The 12162-nt window shown below is 40.6% G+C and overlaps 1 protein-coding gene and 1 long non-coding RNA gene across 12 annotated transcripts in view; one reads left to right on the forward strand and one right to left on the reverse strand.

Annotated features, from left to right (window-relative positions):
• The window catches only part of LOC110958343 (neural cell adhesion molecule 1-like), a 301020-nt gene that overhangs the window by 19102 nt on the left and 269756 nt on the right, over positions 1–12162 (reverse strand). For 2 of the 10 annotated variants that reach the window (XM_051937340.1, XM_051937341.1), the window contains one exon: positions 6367–11663. The exons of 7 other annotated variants lie outside the window; for them this stretch is intronic. In XM_051937340.1, the coding sequence (XP_051793300.1) occupies positions 11584–11663 (80 nt within the window). In that variant the 3' untranslated portion in view covers positions 6367–11583. Of the gene's footprint in view, positions 1–6366; positions 11664–12162 lie in introns of those variants that run through there. One more of the 10 variants, XM_051937342.1, reaches the window with a different exon arrangement.
• LOC127530505 (uncharacterized) lies at positions 1997–2566 on the forward strand. 2 transcript variants are annotated; one of them, XR_007937085.1, is made up of 2 exons: positions 1997–2112; positions 2470–2566. It is a non-coding gene; the product is annotated as an uncharacterized LOC127530505 (long non-coding RNA). The 2 variants fall into 2 exon arrangements; XR_007937086.1 differs by having other exon boundaries at positions 1999–2112; positions 2404–2566.

Below are 12162 nucleotides of genomic sequence, written 5' to 3' on the forward strand. Positions count from 1 at the left end.
AGAACTAGAAAAACCCCATAACTTAGCTCCAGAATAACTAGAAAAACTCCATAACTTAGCTCCAGAATAAGTAGAAAAACCCCATAACTTAGCTCCAGAAGAACTAGAAAAAGCCATAACTTAGCTCCAGAATAAGTAGAAAAACCCCATAACTTAGCTCCAGAAGAACTAGAAAAACCCCATAACTTAGCTCCAGAATAACTAGAAAAACTCCATAACTTAGCTCCAGAATAAGTAGAAAAACCCCATAACTTAGCTCCAGAAGAACTAGAAAAAGCCATAACTTAGCTCCAGAATAACTAGGAAAACCCCAGAACTTAGCTCCAGAATAACTAGAAAACCTCATAACTTAGCCCCAGAATAACTAGAAAACCCCATAACTTAGCTCCAGAATAACTAGAAAACCCCCAGAACTTAGCTCCAGAATAACTAGAAAACCCCATAACTTAGCTCCAGAATAACTAGGAAAACCCCATAACTTAGCTCCAGAACAACTAGAAAAACCCCATAACTTAGCTCCAGAATAACTAGGAAAACCCCATAACTTAGCTCCAGAATAACTAGGAAAACCCCATAACTTAGCTCCAGAATAACTAGAAAACCTCATAACTTAGCTCCAGAACAACTAGAAAAACCCCATAACTTAGCTCCAGAAGAACTAGAAAAAGCCATAACTTAGCTCCAGAATAACTAGGAAAACCCCAGAACTTAGCTCCAGAATAACTAGAAAACCTCATAACTTAGCCCCAGAATAACTAGAAAACCCCATAACTTAGCTCCAGAATAACTAGAAAACCCCCAGAACTTAGCTCCAGAATAACTAGAAAACCCCATAACTTAGCTCCAGAATAACTAGGAAAACCCCATAACTTAGCTCCAGAATAACTAGGAAAACCCCATAACTTAGCTCCAGAACAACTAGAAAAACCCCATAACTTAGCTCCAGAATAACTAGGAAAACCCCATAACTTAGCTCCAGAATAACTAGGAAAACCCCATAACTTAGCTCCAGAACAACTAGAAAAACCCCATAACTTAGCTCCAGAATAACTAGAAAACCTCATAACTTAGCTCCAGAAGAACTAGAAAAAGCCATAACTTAGCTCCAGAATAACTAGGAAAACCCCAGAACTTAGCTCCAGAATAACTAGAAAACCTCATAACTTAGCCCCAGAATAACTAGAAAACCCCATAACTTAGCTCCAGAATAACTAGAAAACCCCATAACTTAGCTCCAGAATAACTAGGAAAACCCCATAACTTAGCTCCAGAATAACTAGAAAACCCCCAGAACTTAGCTCCAGAATAACTAGAAAACCCCATAACTTAGCTCCAGAATAACTAGGAAAACCCCATAACTTAGCTCCAGAATAACTAGGAAAACCCCATAACTTAGCTCCAGAATAACTAGAAAACCTCATAACTTAGCCCCAGAATAACTAGAAAACCCCATAACTTAGCTCCAGAAGAACTAGAAAAACCCCAGAACTTAGCTCCAGAATAACTAGAAAACCTCATAACTTAGCCCCAGAATAACTAGAAAACCCCATAACTTAGCTCCAGAATAACTAGAAAACCCCCAGAACTTAGCTCCAGAATAACTAGAAAACCCCATAACTTAGCTCCAGAACAACTAGGAAAACCCCATAACTTAGCTCCAGAACAACTAGAAAAACCCCATAACTTAGCTCCAGAATAACTAGGAAAACCCCATAACTTAGCTCCAGAATAACTAGGAAAACCCCATAACTTAGCTCCAGAACAACTAGAAAAACCCCATAACTTAGCTCCAGAATAACTAGAAAACCTCATAACTTAGCTCCAGAAGAACTAGAAAAACCCCATAACTTAGCTCCAGAACAACTAGAAAAACCCCATAACTTAGCTCCAGAATAACTAGAAAACCTCATAACTTAGCCCCAGAATAACTAGAAAACCCCATAACTTAGCTCCAGAATAACTAGAAAACCCCATAACTTAGCTCCAGAATAACTAGGAAAACCCCATAACTTAGCTCCAGAATAACTAGAAAACCCCCAGAACTTAGCTCCAGAATAACTAGAAAACCCCATAACTTAGCTCCAGAATAACTAGGAAAACCCCATAACTTAGGTCCAGAATAACTAGGAAAACCCCATAACTTAGCTCCAGAATAACTAGAAAACCTCATAACTTAGCCCCAGAATAACTAGAAAACCCCATAACTTAGCTCCAGAAGAACTAGAAAACCCCAGAACTTAGCTCCAGAATAACTAGAAAACCTCATAACTTAGCCCCAGAATAACTAGAAAACCCCATAACTTAGCTCCAGAATAACTAGAAAACCCCCAGAACTTAGCTCCAGAATAACTAGAAAACCCCATAACTTAGCTCCAGAACAACTAGGAAAACCCCATAACTTAGCTCCAGAACAACTAGAAAAACCCCATAACTTAGCTCCAGAATAACTAGGAAAACCCCATAACTTAGCTCCAGAATAACTAGGAAAACCCCATAACTTAGCTCCAGAACAACTAGAAAAACCCCATAACTTAGCTCCAGAATAACTAGAAAACCTCATAACTTAGCTCCAGAAGAACTAGAAAAACCCCATAACTTAGCTCCAGAATTAGCCGCCGTTCCCAGCTCTCTCTACTGCTGACTCTCAGCCAATCAGAGGTGAGCTAACTAAACATGGCACATTCACTGACATCAGGTAAATGTGGAACTGAACAATAAACATTGAAACCTCAACATGAACAACAATATCAGTCCGTTACAATGTTCTGTTATCTTCTAGTAAAATCGTCGGTATTCATGACTTTATGAAGAACTGAGGGATATCGTGATGAACGGAACGGATTTGTTTACATTTTTTGCAGATGTTCCGACTTACGGCAAAAATTGACTTCCGTAGATCAGTAGGAACAGAACTCCAACGTAAGTCGAGGACCTCCGGTAATTCACCAGTTCCTCTGCTGTTTTAAACATGAAACCCTGGACGTCTGAATCTGTGTTTTTGAGGCTGCTCTGCAGTTTCAAGACAGAAATACTCAGCCATAGTGTCGGCTGCTTATTTCTCTCATGATTTGTTTCCTCGCATATAAAAAAGACCATATGGAGATGTTAACAAGGTAAAAAAACAACAACTTGATTTTCACCAGGAGGGATCTTTAAAAGTTTTGCAGAAGTTTGGCCTCCTGTGAACCTGCAGACAGCTGAGGTGCACACTTTGCAAAAACAGATAAAACATTTTTTTAAAAATAATCTTCATGCCTTTCAAGCATGTTAACTTTGTGTTTACTGCACTCATGTGACAGATACATATTCAAGTGAAAACACAGCCCACGGCCAGCCTCGACATTTAATTTAAATCTTCCCGTTTTTTCTCCTGCAGACCTTAATTTTCTCTGATGGCAGTGATCAGAATAGCGGGAGCATGCCACAGCTCCGTGTGCTGATAGGTGACGGCTCCGTTACAGACAACACTTGTTTTTTTCTCCTTCCTCTCCCTCTGCCCATTTCTTCATTTGCATTTTAACAGGCACAATAAATCAAGTGGCATGTATTCAGTGCCGAGGGGTTTTTTTTCTCACTGAGGGAGGAGGAGGATGGACCACGCAAACATTTCTCTTTACAGGCTTGTCAGGTACAGTACCGAGCCGGTTCCCCAGAAGACCGCTGATAGCAGACTGCATGTGATAAACCCTCAATTTCACCGAAAACAACGCGTTCCTGAAAAATCAATAACTGGTTACTGTCCAGCATTGACGAGCTGCCAGACCTGTGCGCTCGTACGCTGATGAAAAAGCGTTATACCACCAGTCAATTTACATGCGATTACAGCAGTGGAAGATGCACTCTGATGGCGGTTACTGATTTCTGTGTTTGCATCAAACGCTGCTGCTGTTGCCGTCTTTAGAAAGCCATTAAGTGGAGCATGTCCAAACAGACGGAAATCTATTGTAATTATCACAGAATCCAGCAGTCTGAGGTTTAAAATGATGCCCGACATGTTAATAACGGTCGGACTGAATAACAGCAAAGTGTTCATGGATTTTAGAGTTTGAGACATTCTGCAAACACCATTATCCTCAGAATACTTTATGTGCAGTGAATTGCAGTGAGGATTGAACAGATGCAACATTTGCAGAGGACAGAAATACCCACATGTGTGCTGTGATATGCTGCACTGGAGCAGAGATAGAGAGGATAGTGTTGGTCCATCTGCAAAGGAAGACATACAGCTGTAGGCAGAGATGGTCTAACTGAGCTATAGGAATGTGGAAGAGATGAGCAACCCTTTCTGGACTAAATACTGCTCTAGCATGACAGCATTCCTCCAGTTTGAGGCATCACTATCATGCTTAAAAGACGTATTACCAATCGTACCTTTGAAATATATTCAAATTATTGGCGAAAATCATTCTCACACATGCTAATAATGTCATAATCCATATTCTAGACACCTGAAACTCTTTAAATCAGTCCTAACTCTGTGCTTTTATTTACTTCTGCTTTTCCACCTGTTATTTTCTTTTTTTCTGTCTCTGGGTATTGCATCGACCTTGTGTGGCTCAGAGAAAACTTTCTTCAGTCATTCTCCTGTTTTTTGCTCTCCTCCTCCATCAAAGCTCTGCCACAGTGTGGCACTGCACCACCATTGAAATATCAGCTCCAAGATGCTGCTTTTTCCTTCTGGGTACATGGAAGCAGAGTGATGCTGACAACCGGCTCCCTCTCTGACTGATTAAGATCTTTGGGAACTCTTCATGCAGGAAGGAGGCTAGATGGGGTTTCAGGCATTTAAATGAAGATTTCACTGACTGGTAAGGCAACGAGAACTACAAACTGATGGGTATATTGGTTTAGAAATATGAACTGCTTACTCGTTTTCATGGAGTGGAGGATGTAGAGTAGAGGAATCCTATCTATCTAAGGCGTAGTTATGATAATTATTGTAGGGAGATGTTACTGTTGTTTTTAGATGCTTTTTCTTGAGATAAAATGCTTCATATCAAGTGCATCAAACAGAGAAACAACACGTGTGCGTTCTGTAATCAGTACAACTTGTTGCTTGATTCCAAACACAAATCATCCTGTGTGATTTCAGCTCCCATCTCTATAAACATCTCCTTAATCACTGCGGCCCGACACACCGCCAAAAGGTTTCAGGCTCTGCACAGACAGTGAATCTGCAATTCCTGAACAGGAACAGCGGCTCATCCCGTCGTCTGTATGCAGCGGGCGACCGCTCCGTTTGCTTCAGGGACAAGAAATATTCTGTTTGTATGCAACGCAAGTAAGTGTGAAGCAGGCATTTAGATGAAGATCCTGATTAGCAAAAATGAAAATCACTCAGCACTGATCAGCGCTATCATTACTCAGCAGGCGGTGATGAACAACAGGAGGGCCGAAGTGACAAAGAACACCTCAAGGGTGTCATAAGCTCTTATTTTCCTTGCAACAGAACTTAGTTGAGATTAAACAGCAGTGCCAGGGATAATAAACTGAGGGAATACAGATCTCATTTCCGACCTCGACCCAGGAGGGAAGGCCGGGGGGGGGCAAGTTTCAGAGATGGAAACTACCCAAAGTGTGGGGGGGAGGGGAGCCTCTATGTCTACAGATCTTTTTTCCCCCCTTTCTGCCAATATAATTCTTCCTCTGTCTTCTCTTTCCTGTTTGGGGAAACCAGGCATTACCACATATCAGAGTTATTCTAGCTTCAGGCGTAGAAGGTCGAACAACGCAAGTTTGATGATGCTTCTGAACCGTAAGTCACCGGCAGAGAGCCTCTCGAGATACATTCACCTTAGCATCCCCTCCAAAGCCTCCATTAGAGGTTACAAATCAGACGGAAAGAAAACTCTGACATTTACTTATTTGGATCTGAAGTGCTCTTTGCTACCGACTAACACTTCTTCAGATGAACCCTCATGACTTTCTGTTTTTCAAATGGGAAGTCGGGGACGCGGCATGCTCGATGTGGAGGCACTCACAGCCCATGAGAACATGTTTGATAGGCAACCGACGATAAAAGAAATGCCCTCTCATGGTAAAAGAGCTAATGATTTCACATTTCCTGGATTTCAACACCACGCTGAAGTGCAAGAAAAGAGCAGATGGCAAAATTTCCACTTTAAATGTCATGAATGCTGCAGGAGTGGGGTTTTCATCTGACTCCCGTCATGGACACGGTAAACACCAACCATATCATCTGGAGTGCCATTACCAGCACAATGTCGGGCACCACTCAGCTGAAATTCATGATAAATGAAAGATGAGCAGGTTTCCAACAAGCACCAGGTTCAGTCTTTGAAAGAAAACGGTCGTTAAACGTGCAGCGCTCATTCTGCAGAAAAAAACAATCACCATCCACATCTGTGTGATTACTGAAAATGTATCAATGCTTTATTAATTCTCTCACATTGAAATGTCGTCGATCACGGCTGCAGGTGGTTCTAGTCTCGTTATTTATGCATTACATCCCCTCATCTTGCAGCACTTTAATGAGTCGTAGAGCAGCGTGTGGAACAAATGTTTGAACAAATGGAAACTGTATAGAGAGCTTTGAGGAACCTGTGTTTCTTTTTCTACACTGTAACGAATTTCACTGTAAAATAACAGTAAAATACTGGCAGCAGGGACGCCAGTATTTTACTGTTATTTTACAATGCACCTACTGTAATTTATTTTAACAGTATAGTACTGTATTTTTAATTTACAGTATATTACCGTAGGATAACAGTGGGTGGTGTGGTAATTTTACAGCGCATGTACTGTTATTTATTTTAACAGTATACTACCGTATTTTGGATTACAGTACATGACAGTAGGATAACTGTGTTATGGTAATTTTACAGTATACACCAGTTTATTCACAAAGGATATTAAATTTGCTATTTTGCATTTAATTTCTATAAATCCCCACAAATTAAAAAAGTAGCTTATAACATCATACAGGGCTTTTGAAATTCTGGACTGAACGGCAAGTCAACAAGTCGATCAGGACCGATCTGGACCCATGTCCCTCCACACCTCATGTTTATCATGACAGCAGGTAACATCCACAAGTTCAACTATTAACATGCAAGACGTGACTTTTCTTGTATTTTACTTAAATTGTGTACCTTCCTGTGCTTGTGCTTCTAAACGCATCCAGCAACATGCATCTACCAGTATTCGCCTGTCTGTGCGCACCGAAGAAAAGTAGCATGTTAAGCTAGCGGAGGAGACGGAGGAGAGTAACACAGAGTGAACAATGCAACGACCACTCACTCTGATGCTGTTTTCAAGAATCAAGAACTGACAGAGTACAGAGCGCTCACACTAACGCCGTTTCCCAGAATAATCACAAGTGAACTGATTTAATGTTGATTAAATGTTATTTCCAATCATTCCTGAACTCTGAACTTGAATAAAAATCAGATCAGACCTTTAAGTAGCAAGTTTGAGAACCCCAGGTATAAAACACAAGAGAATATATATTCCATAACATTGCTGTACTTTAATACAAACCCTCAGCATACTTTGTAATACTAATAACATTTAGAACATTTGTATTGCAGAAAGAAAAGGTATTCCATTAGCTATTTGGAAGAAACTGTGCATAATAATAAAATCCTTAATGGCATGCTTTACTAATAAGCATAACTTCAGACACTGCATTAAAATAGCATCAAGAACAGTGAAATCGAACAGTCTAGCTTGTAAACAAGTCTTTTGCACATATAGATGTGAACAATAACAGTGAAAGTGGAGAAAGAGAAGAGAAGGAGGAAGACAGAGTGAACAGTGAGAGTACTTGACTGCAGCATTTGGCTGGAATCCTCAATCACTGATGACTAGTGCCTGTAAAACAAACAGACAAGCAAAAATTTAGCAACACAACGTCACTGGTAAAATATAAAAATGTGAAACAGACTAATGAGGGAGAGAAAGAAACATAAGTATGAGGGGAGAGAAAAGGGCCAGAGCAATAAACTGTTCAAGGGAGAGAGAAAATAAAAAGTGTGAAGAAGAGAGAACAGCCAGAGACAGAAAGGAGAAAGGGTGGTTAGTTGGTTGTTATAGTTTAGGGAAGGAGGTTACCTCTTACATGGGCTAAGTCAGTAGGTTGGTAACATGTTAAAAAGTTAAGTAGGGCTAGTGAGAGGAATGGAGTGGAGCGTTGTGTGTTGTGTGCTTGCTTCCACTTGAAAAAGTAGAGAGTTGAAATATTTTAAGCTTATCTTCAGCTTGATGTTGTTGAAGCAGTCGTTGAACAGGCTGAAGCCATACTACTTTATCAGAGTGAAACTAGACCATTCCTATGACCAATGTTAAAAACCAGATGAAATTGTTTGCACCCATTCCTACTATTGTTCTCAACCAAGAACAGCCAGCCTGTTGAGATCATGGTGCTCTAGGATGTAGCTTTGGCAAATTTATCATAAATACTGTATAATCAAAGAAGAGTTCTTAGTGTGCTGGAGCTGAAGCAAGCATATAATGAAGAAGTGACAAGACAGCTATGACCTACCTAAATGAAGTCCCACTCATACTGTCTATTTTTTAGCTGGCTTCAACTGAGTCAAAGGATACCCTGGTGTTACCTTATTTAAAGAACTATTTCATGAAAGGCTGAAAATCTGATGTAGTGTTAATAGGCTGGCCTATATTTGTAAGAACTTAAAAATGAAATTAAATGAGTAAGTGATAAGATGCTAACACACCTGACAAAGGTCAGAAACAACACCAGATTGCTAACGTTAGCTAACTGAGTTCAAACTTGCTAAGTTACAGAGCTTGCTTTGCTAATTTTAGCAGACTGACCAGGTGAAACAGACCTAATGAAATAGGCTTTTATTTATATTGTCAACTGTTTAATAATCACGCAGACAAAACAATACTGGACACTGACAGTTTTTGGAGATAAAAATAACTTTACCTCTTTGGTTGAAGTCCACATGGACTGCTTGGAATGATGAAGAAGCTGTGCTGTCCAAAGTCAGGTTCAGGAATATCGTCACATCTTGTCACTCAAAAATGACTTGAGCAATGTGAAAAGTTTGATTAATAATGAAGTGGTGTCATCAAAACAGAAACATAAGCCCACTATTATCAGTAAGATGCTGATGGATAGTGACAAGACCTGAGAAGGGATGTGGTGCCGCTCTCCACCGCTTGACAGAAAATACCGTTTTATACTGTTAAATTACAGTTATCTACTGTTATTGTTAACTGACTGATTTAACTGTTAATTTACATGCTGTGGATGACTATTTAACAGTATTTTACATTTATTATAAAAAAACAGTAAGATACTGTTATAAATTCACCGTAAATTTACAGAAATTTGTTACAGTGTAGTTGTGTTTTTTTAAAAATCTACAGCTCTTGATTACGAGCGTTAAGAGCTTTGAATATGGCCTAAAGTTATTGCTCGTCTTCCTCGATAGCGAGACTGCTGTTCCGAGAAAAAACGACAGTGAGTCATTTGTAGAGATGCCTAAAACGACGTGTTAATGTTCAACAGACAAAGACCTTCGGGGGCCGTGTGAACTATGACGCTGATCTGCCAGGAGCAAAGGCAGAGCTAATGTACCAGTGGATGGTGCGCCACTGGGTACATTACACCCGCCCTGAGTGCAAAAGTCATTTCTGTGTCTTAAACTGTGATCTGACACTTAACCAGAGCCGCAAAAACACTCAGAATCCCTCTGCAGCAGCGGGTCTGACTGCTTTCGAAGGCACAGTGTTGTCTGGCCAATGGTGACATCAGTTACTGTGAGCTGCTCTGGAAGGAAATGACAGCAGAAGATATTTTATCATCTAATTTGGACGGCATCGACTCGGATTTCTGTGTTGTTTCTGACCAAGCGCCGCACACATTATTTTCTGGCTCACATTGTGGTCGCTACCCAGAATCTGCCCTGCAAGCCGTCAGGGATTCAGCGGCCGCGGCACATCGCTGTAATTACACCGCTGAGATGACGGTTGCATAACAAAATCTGTTTTTTAGTGCTGCTGCAAAGCCTCTACGTGATGCACAGTTTACCATTTGTTCCGTCTTTTTGTTCGCAATGCACACCTTATCTCCTCCGCTTAGGCTGCAGCCACGCTTCTAATCTTTCAACATCTGGGTTTAACAGTCATGTGTGGTGTAATGCAACACTGAATGCAGAATACAGACATTTTGTTAAAGCTCCAGAGAGAAAAGAAATCAAAAGGAGGGGGGGGGGGGGGGGGGGGGGGGGGGCGAAAATCAGCTTCACAATCAGCTTCCCAGAACAGTCAGACAAAAAAAAGAGAAAGAAAATCATCACTGTGTCACATTTAGTCGCTAAAGCCTCAGAAAGCCATTACTTTCATGAAAGAAAAAGAAACACAATTTATTTCAACCCTACAATGGTTACATGGAAACACACTGATATGCACTTACAAAAATGTCTCAGAGAATAAAATAAGTTCACATTATTGAAAATGAAACGTTTTTTTCTTCTTCTTCAGTGTTTAACAGCTGTGTGCATTTACGCTTTTCAGACATTTCTCCGCTTCCAGGTAAAAAGAGAAGATGAGTCGTCAAAATAAACAGCTGATTCCTCGCATCTTTTGAATATCAGTTTGAAAAGAGTATGTACACTTTTGTCACAAAACATGATTAGTTTCTCTGCACGACCTTCCCCTCCTCTCCCCGACAAGGCGATTACATAACAATGTGCCGGAAAGTGAGCAGAATTTAACGTCGAATAAAGCAAGAAAGTGTCTGGGAAAAACAAACAAACAAACAAACAAAACAAACAGGAATTAAAAGAATACTCTGACCAGAACCAATAGGAAATTTCTCCGCGTATGTCGTCTTCCTTCGTTTTTTTTTTTTTTACAGCAGGACATTTCAAGCTTGTATCCAAAAGAACAGAAATTAGGCACAGCTTTTCTACTCGTCTCCTGTTTAACACATTCATAATGCTTGACTGGGGAGCTTGGAAGCAGCTGCATAGCACATTCATGAATACTGGATCATGCCTTGTGTCAGCTTTCATGCAGTGTTCATGCTGTTTTTTTTTTTTTATGTCATCTGTGACATAACAGTGGAATGATGTGTCTGTTAATTGGCAGTAAAGGCCAAAATAAAAACCTTTAGACGGTTGCCATTTCCGGTTAAAACATCGTAATTAAACAGAGTAAGGTAATTCGTCTGTTTCTCTTCAGATCACATTAAGGCATTATGAATGTGTTACTAATCAAACCTAAAACAAAGCTACAGTACTTTGTCTACGTTTTATCCTGATAGAGCACCCGAGTCCAGCTTGCAACGGCGACAAAAACCCTCGAAAGTTTCCCTCTTTCTGGATCTATTCACACACAGCATGAGAATGGATGGAAACAGAAATGAACAGAATCTAAAAATCCCAAAATCTGAGAATGATGCAAGTACTGAGCACCCTGTAATAACATCATGAAACCAATGTCTTGACTCTTCATCTTTTTTCTTTTTCTCTTTTTTTTTTAATCTTGTGTGTGGCTGCACAAGGGTCAAAAGGCATAGAAAGCAAAGGAGCCCGGGCCTGAAGGTTTCACAGGCTCAGACTAAACTCCTTCTCCTCGAACGGAATCAGTTTATGAGAGCCAGAGCGCAGTCGCCACGGACAACAGAAGAGCTGCCAGACTGCACGTCACACATTGGCAGCCGAGGGTGGCTGAGGTTATTGACCAACAATATCCACAGCAGCAGAGATTTGGGAGTGATAATCACAGCAATAAAGTGTGACAAGGACAAGAAAAGAACAAAACAGAGAAAGAAAATTCGTGTGTATGGCAATGTCATGGTCCGTAGGTGCCCAAGAAGATCACACATGGAAGACAAGAAGAGGACACGGAGAAAAAAGGGGGGAAGCAGGAGAGAAAGAGGGAAGAGAGGGAGAGAGATAGAAAAATAGGTCAGAAATACAGAAACACAAGTCTGAAAGGTTATCAGAATCGAGGAATAACAAAAAGGAAGTCTAAGTCAGAGGATCAAAATAAATAAAGAAGGTCGTAGCATGTTAGCTGCACGGCAGATGACACATGTTTGATGGCAGGCAATGGGTGGAGGGTCACACGGAGGGAGGGCGATGGGGGGGATGGACGAGTCAAACACACTGCAGTCAAGCCTCGCTCTGCTTTAAGGTTCGCTAGCAACAAGGACAGGTTTTGTGT

The sequence above is a fragment of the Acanthochromis polyacanthus genome, chromosome 17 (assembly GCF_021347895.1).
Source record: "Acanthochromis polyacanthus isolate Apoly-LR-REF ecotype Palm Island chromosome 17, KAUST_Apoly_ChrSc, whole genome shotgun sequence".
In the NCBI taxonomy this organism is placed as follows: domain Eukaryota; kingdom Metazoa; phylum Chordata; class Actinopteri; family Pomacentridae; genus Acanthochromis; species Acanthochromis polyacanthus.